At 42.4% G+C, this 17,436-nt stretch overlaps 1 protein-coding gene across 1 annotated transcript in view; it reads right to left on the bottom strand.

Annotated features, from left to right (window-relative positions):
- LOC126251586 (DNA mismatch repair protein Msh3-like) overlaps positions 1-17,436 on the bottom strand; it is a 363,938-nt gene that overhangs the window by 107,997 nt on the left and 238,505 nt on the right. Inside the window, exon 14 of the mRNA XM_049952118.1 lies at positions 15,136-15,255. Coding sequence (XP_049808075.1) covers positions 15,136-15,255 — 120 coding nt within the window. The remainder of the gene's footprint in view (positions 1-15,135; positions 15,256-17,436) is intronic.

Here is a 17,436-nt window from a genome sequence, read left to right as displayed (position 1 = left end):
CTTCAGTGCTTGGGCGGCAACCAGTGTTACTAACATGGCAAGTCTGTTGCCTGTTTCAAGATTATTGGTTTCAGGCACTGTTGCCTGTCTTTAGATCATATCTATAGCTACACAGTATAATGGAAATAGTCAACGGCTCATATTTTGTTATGTACTGGATTGCATGATAATGTCATAAATTTTCTGTATCAAATAGGTAAGTTCAAATTTTACCCTCGCATTTTGTATAGGGTGGCAAAAGCTATTCTAGGTGCGGTGGGCAAAATCTCAGACTGAATGGATCTCATTTTAGGACATTATTTTAGGAAGTCATGGCCCTGCCAAAGTAGCTGATTAATACATTCCAGACCAGTGTAATACAGGGTGACCAGTAGTGTGCTCCGAAGTTGTTTTTGGAGGGATCAGCAGTACCAGGATTGGATGTGATGGCCCCAGAAATCTGCTTTTGACCTATGCTGGTTGGGTAATTACATCCAATGAAACCTGAGGTGAGAACAGTGGTGTATTGCTGTAAAGAGTCTGCATCCAAACAAATATGTTTGCCTCAAATGCTAAGGCTGTATGGGAGGGAATTGTTTGACATGGAAAGAATGGCAACTGTCAAAATTTAAGTCCTGCTGTTTGTTAGTAGGTCTAATGTGGGCAGCAGTGTGTAGCTGGACTTTGATGAGAACAAGACCAACATCAAGGAAAGTGGCATGAGACTGCAGAGATTAGGACGATGGCCAAAAGCTATTCTAGGTGTGGCGGGCCAAATCTCAGACAGAATGGATCTCATTTCAGGGCATGATTTTAGCAAGTCATGGCCTTGCTTAAGTAAATCTTAATTGGGAGAAGGTATTCAGAGATTCCACGAATTTTAACACATAAGCTTCACCTTGAGTCCTTATGGTAGAGATTTCATCAATGTATCCAAACTAAACCATGGGCTGAAAACTTATAGATCCCTTGAAAGCCCACTCCATACAACCCATGAAAAGGCTGGCATAGGAAGGATCCATACTGGTTCCCATGGCCGTATCCTGATCTGTTTGTGTTTCTGCCTCTCAAAGGTGAAGTAGTTGTTGGTGAATATAAAGTTGATTAAGGTGAATAAGAAAGATGACATAGATTTGGAATCAAATGACTGCTGACTGAGGAAATACTCAGCAGCAGACGGATCATGTACATGCAGGATGTTGGTATAGAGAAGTGGCATCACTGGTGACAAGCAAGGTGTGTAGTGGGAGTGGGACAGGCACAGATTTTAGATGATCTACGAAATGGTTAATATCTTTGATGCAGGAGGAAAGTCTTTGTACCTTGGGTTGCAGGTGCTGATCAATATATGATCAATATAAGATATATGTTTGGTGGGTGCTTGGAAGCCAGCAACTATAGAATGGCCAGGATGACTGAGTTTGTGGATCTTAGGAAGAAGGTAACAGATGGAGGTGCATGGTCTGGGTGGGGTGAGAAGTTCTATGGGTTGAGGTGTTAGTCCTTGCGAGGGGCCTGAGGTTTTATGAAGGGACTGCAGGTCAGTTTGAATCAGAGGAATGGGATCTTGATGGCAGATGCTGTATGTGGAGGTGTCAGATTGCAGGCATACACCTTCACTAACATACTCCTTTTGGTTAAGTACCACAGTGAGAGATCCTTTGTCTGCTGGGAGGATAATAATGGAGTCATCAGCTTTTAGGGAATGTAGAGCTTGGAGTTCTGCAGAGGTCATGTTAGGGGCATGTTGTAGGGCCATGAGGAAGGGTTGTGAAGCAATGCTGGATGTGAGGACTTCTTGGAAGGCTTGTTAGTCATGATTTTGAGGTAGTGCTGGTGGGTCAAGTGGAAACATGGTCGGAACTGTTAAAGGCAGAGTTCAATATCAAGTTTGCTGTTGGAAAGATTTTGGGACTGGGTAGCAAAGTGAAATTACCAGTAGACGTTACAAGGGAAGGAAATTAGGGTTTCACCAAAAAAGACCGATCAAAGTGCTGAAAGTGAGACCCTTAGATAATACATATAATTCAGGAGGGAAGAGTGCTTTAGATGAGAGGTTGAGGACACTATACTGTTGTGACTGGTTTTTGTGATTATGAGTTATTCTTGGTCTGAGAGGCTGTGGTGAAGGCTGTGGGATGTTAACAAGGTTGGCCAAGCTCACCATATGTGTATCTGCCTTAGTTGATCAGCACCTGCAACCCATCGTACAAGACTTACCTCCTATATGAAAGATACCAAACATTTCCTAGATCAACTGAAATCTGTGCCTGTCCCACTCCCACCACACACCTTTTTTGTCACCATTGATGCCACCTCTCTCTACAAAGACATCCCCTCTGTACATGGACTGTCTGCTGCTGAGCATTTCTTCAGACAGCACCCACCTCATTCCGAACCTATGACATTCTTAATCACCTTCAACAACTTTATACTTACCAACAACTATTTCACCTTTGAGATGTATAAATACAAACAGCCAGGGGTACAGCCATGGGAACCAGTGTGGCTCCTTCCTATCCCAACCTTTTCATGGGTCGCTTGGACGGGGATTTCCTGATATCCATAAGACTTCTGCCTCTGGTTTCGTTTAGATACATTGATGATATCTTCACCATATGGACTCCTGGTGAGGCTGACCTGTTAAATTTCCTGGACTCTCTGAATACCTTCTCCCAATTAAATTTCATATGGTCCTATTCTGAACACTGTGCCTCTTTCCTCATGAAAGACCACCTACACACTGCTGTCCACATTAAACCTGCTAACAAATGACAGTACTTACATTTTGACCACCATTCTCACCTCAGCCTTCACTGGATGTAATTACCGAACCAGCCTAGGTCAAAAGCACATTTTCGTGGCCATCACACCCAATCCTGGTACTGCTGCTCTCTCCAAAAAACAACTTTGGAACACACCACTTGTCACTCAGTATTATCCTGGTCTGGAATGTATTAATCAGCTACTTCAAGAAGGAAATGACTTCCTAAAATCATGTCCTGAAATGAGATCCATTCTGTCTGAGATTTTTCTGACCGCACCCAGAATAGTGTTTAGTTTAAAAATAATAAACAGTGTGGAAAATTCTAAGTCCTTGGGTGTGTGTATGAATGAAAACAGAAAAACCATACAGCAAATCTAACAAAACATTTAATTTTAGCTGCTTTTGTCATGAGAATAACTGCCACCTGTGGAATTAAACAACTCAGTCAGTTTACATATTTTGCAGATTACCATTCACTGATGCGTTATGGGATAATATTCTGGGGTAACTCCTCATCTGAGCAAAAAAGCATTCATTGCACAAAAGAAAGTAATTAGAGTTATGTGTAGGGTTCACTCATATATCTCTTTAAACAGCTGGGAATAATGATAGTAGCCCAACAGCATGTTTATTCACTTATGATATTTGGTATCAACTGTCTATCCATATCCAAGAGTAAGAGAGATATTCAAAAGAACATCACTAGAAGGAAACATTATCCTTTAATAAATCTAGCTTTGGCATCAAAATGGGTGAAATATGCAGCTATAAAGCCCTTTGACATCTACCCATGAAAGAAAAGTCTGACCGGTAGCAGGAGTACTTTCAAATGCAAATTAAAGATGTTTTTTCTGAACAACTCCTCCTATACCATATTTTCCACTGACATGTTTCACATCATAACATTTACTTTGAATACGAGGTATATCCACGCTCCATTTGGTTATATAAAACAAATGTGTACAGATACAGAAAAAATATTTATTGTACAAAAATCTACAACAGTTAAACTACTTTTCTACATCGCTTCCGAAATTTTGTAAGCACTTGTCATAACGTGGCACAAGTTTTTGTATGCCTTCTTCATAGAAGGTTGCTGCCTATGTATTCAACCATGTGGTAACATGTTCTTTCAGCTCGTCATCATTGTTGAAGTGTTGACCACCAAGGACAGATTTTAGGTGTAAGAAGAGATGAAAGTCACTAGGAGCGAAGTCTGGGCTGTACAGAGGATGATCAAATGCGTCACAGTGAAATTCCCGTAAGAGTTGTTTGGTCACATTCACCATGTGAGGTCGGGCATTATCGTGGAAAAAAACAACACGTTTTGACAGTAATCCTCAGCACTTGTTCTGTATTGTGTGGTGCAATTTCTTAATGGTCTTGCAGTAACCATGTGCATTGATTGTTTGGCCTCGTGGTAAGAAATCAATCAGCAAAGTGCCTATTCTGTCTCAAAAAATAATGCACATGACGTTTCGAGGTGTCAAGATTTGCTTAGGCTCAACCTTGATTGGGGATGAAGTGTGCCCCCATTCCAATGAATACTGTTTTGTTTCAGGGGTGTCATACAATACCCAAGTTTCATCCCCTGTGACTATCTGAGAAAGAAAACCAGCACCTTCTTCATTGTAACATGTCAAAAACTGAAGTGCACTATTCATCTGTTGTTTTTTGTGCTGTTCAGTAAGAATTTTGGGTATCCAACGTGAGCAAAGTTTTCAAAATTTCAGTTTTTCAGTAACAATTTCATGAATTAGTGATTGTGAGATTTGCGGAACTTTCATAGCAAGGACACTAAGTGTAAACTTATGGTTTTGCTTAATCTTCTCTTCAACTGTGTGAACCAGTTCATCAGTAACCACAGACAGGTGTCCAATTCATTCTTCTTCATGCACTTGATCACATTCCTCACTGAACAGTCTGACCCATCTTCTAACCACTGAATCACTCATAGCATTTTGTCCGTAAACCTTGCAGATTTGCTGACGAATTTCCTTTGGTTTAACTTTCTTTGCATTTAGAAAACAAATCACAGATCTGATTTCACATGTGGTGGCATTTTCAATTGTGGCTGACATTATAAAGAAGCACTATAAAGCACACGTTGGCAGCAATGATCTGAAAGTGGTGTACATGTCTTCTCCTTGAGTCAGAGTAGCTGCCACACAAGCTCATAACTGCAATCGTAGCACTGCCACTGATAGAAATAGAAACAGAACATACTTTGTGGATGACCCGCATACTATGTACCCACAATGGCTGATTGTTTGTGGGATACAAACAAAGCTTTTTTTTATTTTTATTTTTTTATTTATTTTAGATTATGCGACTCTCTATCCAGTCTCAATAATGATAGCTGTAGCGAACAGAAAACTGTCAGTATAAGTTCCAAAGAAATGTCCTCTACAAGTGATTAACTGCCACATCATTCACAACAAAGTGCCAGAGTCTGAAGTGCTCCTAAAAAGCAGTGGAGCCCACACAATACAGAAAGCTGATGAAAGACAAAAATTGATAGCAGTGAGATTTTTTAGGAAAATTTAAGTATATTTTACAAGAATAATTAACAATAAATGGAATGGAGTATTTGTTACGGCAGACAAGAAACTGCATCCACCGAAATAGGAACTGAAACTGCAAGCAAGATCATCTGGATCAAATTCAGTAACAAGGGCGGACATAAACTCATAATTGGATCCTTGTACCAGACATCAGACTCATCTCAGAATGTAACAAAACATTTTAGAGAAAATTGCTGTTTGCTTGTAAATAAGTTTCCCCATCATACTGTTGTGGGGAATGGGGTACCAACAGTGCGATAGCAGAATAGTCACACAGCATAGAGATAAAATTTCCATACTATTTAGTAGTAAGCACATATACATAACACTTGTAAGACAAACGTGTTACGTTGCCACAGAGCCATGGCCTTCCCCCCTTCACAGTGTGGAGTGGCTTTTGTGGGATGTCGTTTGTCTGAAGTGATGTGGGTGTCGTAGTCAGTAAAGAGTGCTGTCAGTGGTGCAACTAACGGTTTGCTGCCAGCAGTATTAGCAGATAAGGAAGCCGTTTTGGTGGCATCTTTAATTGTTGCTAGCTCAGCAGTGGCATTTGATGAGGGACAGATGAAGGTAGCATTGCCTCTATTTGTTGTGTCCACTGGGGGTGTTGTGGGGCCAGTGGTGATGTAAGCTGAGGCAATGACTGTGAGTGAACTGTCTGCTGAAAAACAGGACGTGAGCCCTGCCGTGTCAACTTCTGATGGGACGGGAGTCATATGCATGGAAATGTGTGTGACAGTATTTGCACCCGGCTGCCTGTCCATGTAGACACCATTAATCATGAGGTCAGTATCGTGTAACGTGGTGGATATGATGTCAGGCAGAAAATTGTGGAGATTCACATGCACTTGGAAATTGACTAATGGGTGCATAGGAGGTGGTGGGGTGGGGAGAGTCTGTTGTGGCAGGTCTGCTACAGTCTATGACAGTTTAAGATGGTTCATCAATACTGTTGTTTGTTTTCCAGTAATTATAATATCAAAAGTGTTTGTATTGCCCTTCAACACTCAGTACAGTCCTGCAAATGGTGGTTGTAGGCTGCGTCCACACACAGTATGACATGAAAACATGTGGTCGGGTCTTTATAAATAAAAATTTCTTTTTGTCATGTAATGGGAGGATGGAGAGGCAGGGGAGGGGGGGGGGGGGGTGGCACACGGATGTATTGTATATGTGTGCGCACACACGCAACTGCTAAGTCCTGTTCTGCAGGAACCATTTAATGGACTATGAATTCAGTAGCTAGAGTGAGGGGCTCACCTTACAATATTTTGGCGAGCGGCATGTCAACGTCATCTTTATGTACTGTGTGAATGCCCAGGAGAACCCATGGCAGGGCCTCCACTCACAATTCTGAGAGGCACATGAGAGCAACTTTCATCATATGATGTCACCGTTCCATGAGGCCATTGGTAGGCAGTTGTCATAAGTCACTGAACAGCTGGGATTCAAACTGCCAAGCCTGGTCCAAAGTTAAGGAGGCTGAGCAGCTGAATCTGCCAATCCAACTTCTGAGGAAAGTTTTTGCCACTGTCTCTGCCAATATGTAGGAAATGGGCATGGCATTCACTCATCACGTCATGCAATCTGTCATTGATAGAACGTAATGGTGCCCAGGCAATTCGGGGAGTGGCCCTAAGCTGTCAGTGTGAATGTGCTACAACTGCCCCTTTGGAATCAGGAATTCACTAAAGGGAGGCTGTGCATGGTGGCCAGATTTCGCCTGCTGACATGACATGCAAGTCCTGGTCCACATGGCACACCTTTGATGATTTTAGGCCAGAAAAACTGTTCTGTGATGAGGTGTACAGTAGGGCACATGTTCGAATACAAAAGGTTGTGGAGAAGGTTAAAAATTGTCCTGTGATATGGCTCTGGGACAACTGGTCATACCCATCCATTCGAAACATCACACCAAAATGTTAGGTCACACTGGGTGGCATGCACTGTTGCAATTGGACTCCACCGTCTGGTTTGTCAAAGAAGTTGTGGCGATCAGGACCTGTAGCTTTTGCTTTTGCGATTCTATCAAAGTCCAACTGGGCAGAGATAGCTGCAATATGGGATAGACAATCTGCCACAATATGATTGGCACCTTTAATGTATTGCACGTCAGTAGTGAACTTTGATACAAAATCTAGGTGGAGTAAACTATCGGGTGCAGAATCTGCCAACGGGTTATAGAATGCATGTGCCAATGGGTGATGGTCTATCTATATGATAAGAGGTCTCCCCTCTACATCATCTTGAAAGTGACAAACTGATTTATATATGGCTTGTAGTTTACAGTCAAATTTGGACCATTATTTCTCAGTGTTCTTAAGTTTTCATGAGAAAAACCTGAGTGGCTGAGTGATTCCAACAATCTCTTGCTGTGAAGCAGCCCCAGTCATGTGACTGCTAGCACCAGACACACTAATTAGCTGTGCATCAGGTGAATGGCGGGCAAGGGTCATGGCGTGTACCAGGTGTTCTCTTGTCTTGTCAAAAGCAACCTGCATCTGTAGTGTTTAATCAAGGCATCGTTTACCAGATGTATTCTTGCTGTACAATGCTTGGCTGAGTGGTAGCAAAGTCTCAGCGGTGGGTGGCAACTGGTGCCTGTATAAATTTATGACCCCCAAAAACCTACGCAGCTCTTGGTAGTTGTTGGGAGGTGGGAGGAGGCATATCTGGTCAATTTTCTCAGGAGCAGGATGCAACCCAGGTGCTCTGACGTGGTGTCCGACAGAGGTTGCATGGGGTTGTAGATGTTGACACTTGTCATCATTGATCACAACCAGGAGAGGCCAGCTAATCAAGGATGATAAGCAGGTGGTCATCATGGTCTTGCTCATTTTAAGAAAAAAATATGACATCATCTAGGTAGGCATGGCAAAAAGGCAAATTGAACAGTACACTATCAATAAATCTTTGTCATGTCTGTGCCACTTTTTTTTTAGTCTGTATGGCATGTAGAGGAACTCAATGAGATCAAATGGCGTTATTATCACAGTTTCTGGTGCATCTTCATCCGTCATTGGAATCTGCAGGTATCCCGTTTTGCGACCAATGATGCTGAAAATTTTTCCCCTGGCCAAGAAGTGAGAAAAATTGTGCAAGTTCAGAATGGGGTAGCTGTCAATGACTGTGCAGGTGTTGAGGTAGCAGTAGTTGCTACATAGGCACTAAGTACCATTTTTTTAGGAACTAGTTAAATTGGGGAGTTCAAAGTACTTTCTGATAGCGTGTCCAAGCCAGATCATAACAGTTTGTCCACCACAGCTTTAAGTTTGTGGAGAGCTTGACGACAGAGGTGTTGGTGGTCAGGGGGAGCTCTTGTGGTTGTAATGTGGTGGACTGTACCATCCAGCATGGCACAGATTGTGTATGGTCTAATGGGGGAGCACGGAGTGAGTCCAGGAAGCAGGGCATGACATGATTCACCATTGCTGTTAACGTCAAATGGCATTCTCTCAGCTGCACATTCTAGTGGGGATTGTGATGCTTCATTAACTTGAGAAGTGCCCGTAGAGGTGGCGACACTGTAGTGATTAGTGTCGAGATGATGAAGGTCATCAAGATGCTGTTGAGCTGCATGAAGTGATGTGGTAGCAATTGGTGTCAAGATGATTAAGGTCATCGAGATGCTGTTGAGCTGCATGAAGTGATGTGGTTGCATCCACAATTCATTTCCATAGTTGTTTGTTGGTAAGGCACATGACCTTATTGTAATGACATAATGAAGAATACTCAGCTGCCTTTAAGTGTAACTGGCTGAAAGGGGCTTTGCTTTCTAGCTTCAGGTCAAGTGGAGTGTCGAGTGGTGGCAGCATGACTGAGGGTATTGTAGTGCTGGCAAGTAGTGTATCACTGCTCACACCATGGATCGACTGCTGGCCATCCTGTCTTAGTAGGAGGGCAGAATTTAAATCTGGTAATAGTTGGTAGTGACAGAAGATGTCAGCTTCCAGGACTTGTTCAACTGTCTCTACCACCAGGAATGTCCAAGGTATGTATGTATCTGTGCCAAGGACAAGCATAATGTGTGCAGTTCCAGCAAAAGAGATTACAGTGTCATTGGCCACATGCAGTTACAGTGGGAATGGTGACACTATAGCAGGTGCAAGAGCAGGTGATAGTGTGTTCACATCGGCCCAGTATCGCCGAGGAAATATATGTGTGGGTGTTTCCTATATTGATGAAGAGTCAGGGACCATCTGTCCACTGAAATGCTGCTTTGGTACTATTTTGTTGTAGTGTGCAGGGGTGTCTTGTTGATAAAGAGCGGCCTGACATGCCATTCTCAGGTCTACATACTAGTTTGGGTAGGTGCAGGATTCTCTGCAACACTGTGCACCCTGTTGTCCACTGGAGCTGTAAAAGGCACTCAGGGTGGTAGAGGCAGGGGGTTGCATCTGACCATTGTTGGGTGGTCTGTAGCTATGCAGAATATCATGGCAGCTGGGCTGGAAACACACAAAAGCAGTTTTGGTGCAACTGTACTGGGGATTGAAAGCAGTGTACTGCTGTTGGTTGTTGATCAGAATTCAGTGTTGTGATAATACCTTCATTCTATCAGCAAGTCAAAGTTTAAACTCCAGCGGTACCTCCTTATGCGCTAGTATCACTGTTTGGATGTTCTCTGGTAATTTTAAGAGCCAAAGTGTCCCCAATGATGCCACTGGTTGACATCAAGCACTTGCTGAGGCAAACCATATCACGGTAGAATCCATGTGGAACAACAGTAGTTTCAGATAGTGGTGGATGGTATGATGGCTGTCAATGGTTTGATTGCAAGCACCACTATGAGGTGGGCGTGACACAGCACCATATACACAGGAGGCATGGGGAGTGTCAGTGCAGGAGATGGGCAGGAAAAGTGGCTCGATGTAGGGTGAGATGTGATGAGGAGGGTCAAGTCATGGCACGGGTGGAATTGGCATCACACAGTGATGTGTGCAGAGCTCGGGTGGATGTCTGAAGAACGGACGCGCATGTGAGTGAAGTTTGGGGAATGACACAACAGGTACGACTTTCCCAATGTCAGAGGTTTGAGATGGTGGAAAATGCATGTGAGAGTGTGCATGATGTTCTCGCACTGTGCAGAAGGAAGGTGCAGTCCATTTAGTATCCCATGGCACTGTCTGCATCTCAACGAGTTCGTCCAGATATGCATTTGTTCGTGGCATGGTTGATGTAGGTGTGATGTCATTTGAACCGGGAGGCAGTCGTATCTGAACTTGCTGAGCGAGGTCATGAAAAACATGTACTCAGAGTCTACAGCTGGTTTTGGTGCTGGGTACAGGTGATCAAATGCGAAACAATGTGATGGACTAAAGCAAGTCAGTTGTGATGGCTGGTGTGTCTGTGATATGGGTGACGTAATTGTCTGTGTAATGGAACTCGCATTTAGCCACAATGGTCACAATGCAAAATCGAAATGTGTAGATACTGATGTGTAATGTAAACCTTGACCCCTCAGTCTGTTGGAGATGGACGATGAAATTGAATGACAGAAAGGTACAGTGCAGGCCATTGTTGTCCAACCATAACAGTGCTGTAGGAGGTGACCGTACGGTTCAGGTCGTTAATGACAGCATCATAACACTCAAAATCATTAGCACTGGAACATGTGATTTTTTGACCTGTGCGAAAGTTAAAGGCACTAAGATTAACATTTCTTAGAGAGGAGAGTGGCCATTGTTTATTCTGACTCTCTGCTGCACTTTTGTCTGAAACAGCAGGAATAAACTCACTCAGTGTGAACTCTGGATTATAGCACAGTTTGTTGCTTGGCATCAGCAGTGATGCGAGGTCGGTCTGAAGATGTGGCAGACAATGAAAGCATTGTCGCTCTGTTGTCCAGCACTGTAGTATCATCCAAGCCTTGGCTGATCTTTATCAATTCTACACATGGAATGTTCATGGAATTCAAGAGCACTTGGTGAGTGAGAGATGTTGTCAACATTGTCAAAGAAACAGTGAGGCTGTACCCAGAATGAGATTTTCACTCTGCAGCGGGGTGTGCACTGATATGAAACTTCCTGGCAGATTAAAACTGTGTGCCGGACCGAGACTCGAACTCGGGACCTTTGCCTTTCGCGGGCAAGTGCTCTACCAACTGAGCTACCCAAGCACGACTCACGCCCCATCCTCAAAACTTTACTTCTATCAGTACCTCGGCTCCTACCTTCCAAACTTTACAGAAGCTCTCCTGCAAACCTTGCAGAACTAGCACTCCTGATAGAAAGGATATTGCGGAGACATGGCTTAGCCACAGCCCGGGGGATGTTTCCAGAATGAGATTTTCGCTCTGCAGTGGAGTGTGCGCTGATATGAAACTTTGCAGGAGAGCTTCTGTAAAGTTTGGAAGGCAGGAGACGAGGTACTGGCAGAAGTAAAGTTGTGAGGATGGGGCGTGAGTCATGCTTGGGTAGCTCAGTTGGTAGAGCACTTGCCCACAAAAGGCAAAGGTCCCGAGTTCGAGTCTCGGTCCGGCACACAGTTTTAATCTGCCAGGTAAGTTTCAAGGCTCCACCATTCGTAATGCAGCATACTCAATGGCATAAGTGGCACAACAGAGTTTTGACTTAACAGCAAAATCATGGGACAACATGGAAAATTGTGGTCACCACTGTGGGGAATCACCAGCAGTGTGATAGCATAGAGCAACAATTTCCACACTATTTATTAGTAAGCAAAAATACATAATACGTGTAAACTTTATGAGGATACAGAGCATACCAATTCTTACTACAGAAATCCTCATTTACAGAGACAGAGATGTTACACAACCACACTTTCATCATCAAAAGAGACTTTAGCAATCCAACAATAAGTTGGGTGGTGAGTGAGACAAAATATTCCGTGAAACATAACTAAATTCTTTCTCCAAAAACTATCTAGCATGTACAGTTCAGAAACTAAGTCATAATGGAAAATACTGGATCTAATGGTCTCAAACAGGCCTGACCTCCTTGAGGTTGTCCACAAAGCAACTGGCACCAGTGATCATGACACAGTTGCAGCAACAATCATTACCAACATACAAAGGGGAAGTTTTGGAGAGGAGCACAAAGAAGAACTGTGGCTCACATTTAGAAGAATAGTTGACCATGTACTTGATGGATATACACCTAGCAAAATGGTTTGTTGTGGGAGAAATCCACCATGGTATACAGTTACTGTAAATAGACTTCTAAAGAAACACAGATTGCTAGGTAATAGTGCAGAACACAGCATAGAGCTACAGATAATGAGATGGTTAATGAAATGCATTTGGCTGCCTACAGGACAATGTGTGAAGCCATCAATGATTACCATAGTGAGAATACTGTCAAAAATTCTCTCACTAAACACAAAGAAATTATAGTTATATTTAAAGGCTGATGTCCAGACACTGATAGATATGGCAGCAACTGAAATTGAGGGTGGTATAGCAGAAATACAAATGCTGAACACTATTTTAAAATGTTCTTTTACCAAGGAAAATCCAAGGGTGTCACACCAATTTAATTCTTGCACCACTGCAAAGATAAGTGATATAGATAGAAATGTCAGTGGTGTTGAAAAAAAGTTGAAAGTCACAAAAATTCAACTATGTACAAGAGCTCACACTAATTCCTATCAGCTTCTATAGTGAATCAGTCCCTCTTTTAACCACAACTGACCACAGATCCTTCACACAAAAAACTCTGCCCACCTATGACATGGGTAGCAGATGTGATCAACAAAACTACTGTCCAATGTCTCTGACATTCAATTTTCATAAAATCGCAGAACATCTTCTGGTTTCAAATATAATGATGTATCTCCGACAGAATGACTTCCTTCGTGCTAACCAGGATGGATTCTGAAAACACTGATCATGTGAAATGCACTCCAACTTTTCCCATTTGACATCCTGAAAGCCTTGGATGCAGGCAGTCAGGAAGCTGCATTATCTCTTGATTTCCAAAAAGTATTTGATGAGGTTTTCTTGGTAGGGAAGACACAGAGCATTATCAGGGATGGGGAGTCACTTGCAAATGTGGAAGTAATATCATGTGTATCTCAGTGAAATGTGTTGGGACACTTGTTGCTCATGTTGTATATTAATGGCCAAGAAAATTTTTAATAGTAATAGTCTTTTTGCAGATGATACAGTTATATATAATGAAGTACTGTCTGGAAAAAAGCTGCACAAATATTCAGTCAGATCTTGATCTTGCCTTAAATGTTCGGGTAGGGAAAAAAAAAAAAAAAAAAAAAAAAAAAAAAAAAAAAAAAAAAAAAAAAAAAAAAAAAGGATCCCATGACTACAGTATCAAGTCATAATTGGAATTAGTCAATTACCTTTGTTTAACTATTCGTAAAGGCACAAAATGGAATGGTCACATAGATTGAGTTGTAGATCAAGCAGGTGGCAGACTGTGGTTAACTGACAGACTACCAGGGAAATGCAGCCAGTCTATAAATGAGATTGCTTACAAATCACTCATATGTCCCAGACTAAACTACACAGTATCCCAGGAGGAAAGGTCAATATTCAAGGATAAGACAGGAAAGATCATTCACAGCAAAAAAGTCTAGTAAACATGGAGTCTAAAATGCATACATTAATAGCTACGAGTACTTCTTGATCTTCAATACTGTGAAGCAAATCTCTTTTACTGCAAGCTCTCTGCTTTGCATATTTTAGGATGACACAGTGTGGACAAGAACAATAAAAAATTGTCTGGTAAATATGGGCTCAAATATACATGGCTTATGAGCTATGAGCACTAGTGTGGTAGGACATGTGTTATCATACTAGTGAGAGTGAACAAGTTCTCATATTTCTTAAAGTATGCCAGTGTTTACAGAACTTTTTTTCTTGTTTTGTTCGATCCACCACCTCTCAAAATATAGAAAGCAAAGAGGTTGCAGTAGAAGAGATTTGTTTCACAGTATCAAAGATGAAGAAGTGATCACAGCTCTTAAGGTATGCATTTTAGTGCCCATGTTTACTAAACTTTTTGCTTCACTTGATCATTCCTGTCATCTCTCTGAATATTGATCATTCCTCCTGGGCCATCTTGCTTGCCTCAAATGTATGGGATCTGTATCAAATATAAGTCAAGGGGATATTGATCATATATTGATAAGGGCAGCAGAAATGGTCAAATGTTTGTTTGACCCATGGGAGAGTGTCACAAAGATACTGAAGAAACCAAACCAGCATACACTTGAAGACAGATGTAAACTATACTGGGAAAGCCTAATTACAAAGTTTCAAGAACCAGTTTTAAATTATGAATCTAGGAACATACCGGTGCCACAACACCCTAAGTATGGTTCCCTTGGGGGTTGTGAGGAAAAAATTATATTAATTACAGTGCAAGCACAGGCATTTAAACAGTCATTCTTCCCATACTCCATAGGTGAATGGAACAGGAAGTAGCATTAAAAATTGGTACAATGGAAAGTACCCTCCTCCATGCACTTCACACTGACTTGCAGAATATGGATGTAGATGCAGATGGATGGAAGGACTGAGAAATGACAGTTTGTATATGTCTGTATGTACCCTAATCTCTGTTATCACCTTCCCACAGTCCCTAAACAAGGTATACAATGCAGTAGAACTATTTCATAAGAGGCACTGCACTTTACCAGAGTGCTCCTAGTATGAAAGGCCACAAGCAGCTTCTCCAGGTGGTGAAAAAAAGCACTGAATAAGTGAGACCTCCCTGCAGGGAATGTATTTCAAATTAAAGCCTTTTTGTTTTGAAACTATCTCACAAGTAAGACCTCATTTAGTTACAATTATAATCTATAATTTTAAACACTTATGCTGGCTTACAGGATGCATAAGTACTGTACCTTTAGATAAGAATCATTTGGAATAAAATAACCAGATTCTTCCATAATTCTTGATAGAACAGGATGTCGTCCATTCTTAACATGAATTTCTGATTCTACTGATTCAATCAGCTTTGGCCTACAGAAGAAGAGTACAATATCAATAAACAGCTTAATCTACTTCTGTAACTAAATCTTAAATTTGAGTTAAGAAACATTCCATTAATCTAAACGCTGTAGGAAAGCTCTTTTAGAATGTAAATACAGATTACAAGAGACCACTTAAAGAAAAGCAGAAGTGTTGTTGATATGTACACACAAAAGAAGGAAAACTTGCTAGCTTTCAGAGTTATCCTTTGATGAGCTAGAGTAAACTCTCTCTCTCTCTCTCTCTCTCTCTCTCTCTCTCTCTCTCTCTCTCTCTCTCTCTGTACGTGGTGTCAGCAGGACTAACAGTGTAAATGCTATTTTTCAGCAGGCAGACTCGTTGGTTGAGATGTGGATGGTGGTGGGTGGCAGGAGAAGAATGCAGAAGGCCAGGAGAGGGACTGGGGGTGAGTGTATATTAGCTTGGAGGGAGGTGGCTGGTTTGCTGTCTAGGAATGTGCCAGGTATATGGACCACTGCAACTGTAGTGGCCAGCAGGAAGTGGCACATGCTGAGGGCGATGTGGGGACATGGATTAGGAGGAAGTGATATGACACAGAATGGGAAACTGTTAAGTGGAGGATGTGGGGACAGTGGGTTACCTGACATTGAGGCCAGGATGGCTGAAGGAGTGTGTCTTAAGTATAACTCCCATCTGCATAGTTCAGAGAAGCTGGTGTTGAGAGAAGAATCCAGATGGCTTGGCCTGTGAAGCAGCCATTGAAACTGAGCATGTTGTGCTCAGCTGCAAGTTATACCACCGTGTCATCAACCTCGTTCTTGGTAACAGTTTGACAGTGGCCATCCATCCTGGTGGACAGCTGGCTGGAATTTATAACAATGTAAAATGCGGTGCAGAGATTAAAGCAGAGTTGCTATATCACATAACTCAGTTCACAAGTGGTGTTGTCTCTGATGGGGTAGGATAAGCCTGTAACAGCTCTGGAGCAAAAGATAATGGGTGGGCAGATTGGACAGGTCTTGCACTTTGGTCTGCCACAGGGGTATGATATTAGGTGACGAGGGTGGGTGCTCCTTCATAGCTGATTCTTGGGTGCAGTGCAAGCATTGGGTCCATGTGAGGATACAATACAGAATATATGTTTGTGGACTATGAGGAGCACTTCCTATCTGGGAAGGCCTTACTGCAGCTTTCAGCATACTGAGCAAGGGAGTTCTTGAAACTTCTTGGCAGATTAAAACTGTATGTCTGACCGAGACTTGAACTCAAGACCTTTGCCTTTCAAGGGCAAGTGCTCTACCATCTGAGCTACTCAAGCACAACTCATGACTCGTCCTCACAGGTCCTGATTTCGAGTCTCAGTCCTGCCTACAGTTTTATTCTGCCAGGAAGTTTCATGTCAGCGCACACTCCACTGCAGAGTGAAAATCTCATTCTGGAAACATCCCCCAGGCTGTGGCTAAGCCATGTCTCTGCAATATCCTTTCTTCCAGGAATGCTCAAAGGTTCACAGAATAGCTTCTGTGAAGTTGGAAGGTAGGAGATGAGGTACTGGCAGAACTGAAGCTGTGAGGACAGGTCATGAATTGTGTTTGGGTAGCTCAGATGGTAGAGCATTTGCCTGCGAAAGGCAAAGGTCCTGAGTTTGAGTCTCAGTCTGGCACACAGTTTTAATCTGCCAGGAAGTTTCATATTAGCACACACTCTGCTGCAGAGTGAAAATCTCATTATGCGTGTTCTTGTCACTGCAGATACCCCATCCACAGGTGGCTATGCTGTATGAGAGGGATGGCAGCTGTCAAAACCAGGTACTGTTGGTGGTTATGTGTTTTAATGTGGATAGTAGTGTGAATGGAATCATCACAGAAGTTCAGGTAATGTCCAGGATGGTTGCATGCTGGGTAGAGGAGAACCAAGTGAAGCAGATTAGTAAAAAGGTGTTGAGATTGCGAAGGACAGTGGATAGGGTCAGACTCCAGATCACGAAGATATGATCAATGAATCTGAACCAGATTAAGGGTTGGGAGGCTAGGAAGATTTCATCTGAAGGTAAAATCTTCCTGGACATTGACCTCAACTTCTCTGATGGCTCCACCCACACCTCTGACCACGTTAAAACCATTAACCACCAACATTACTGCACTTCAATAGCTGTCACTCCTTCAACACCAAAAAATCCCTCCCATGTAGCCTAGCCATCCATGGATGACGTA

Source organism: Schistocerca nitens, chromosome 4, assembly GCF_023898315.1.
Source record: "Schistocerca nitens isolate TAMUIC-IGC-003100 chromosome 4, iqSchNite1.1, whole genome shotgun sequence".
NCBI lineage: Eukaryota > Metazoa > Arthropoda > Insecta > Orthoptera > Acrididae > Schistocerca > Schistocerca nitens.
The sequence above is the reverse complement of the archived record's forward strand: the minus strand, read 5'-3'. Positions and strand labels throughout refer to the sequence as shown.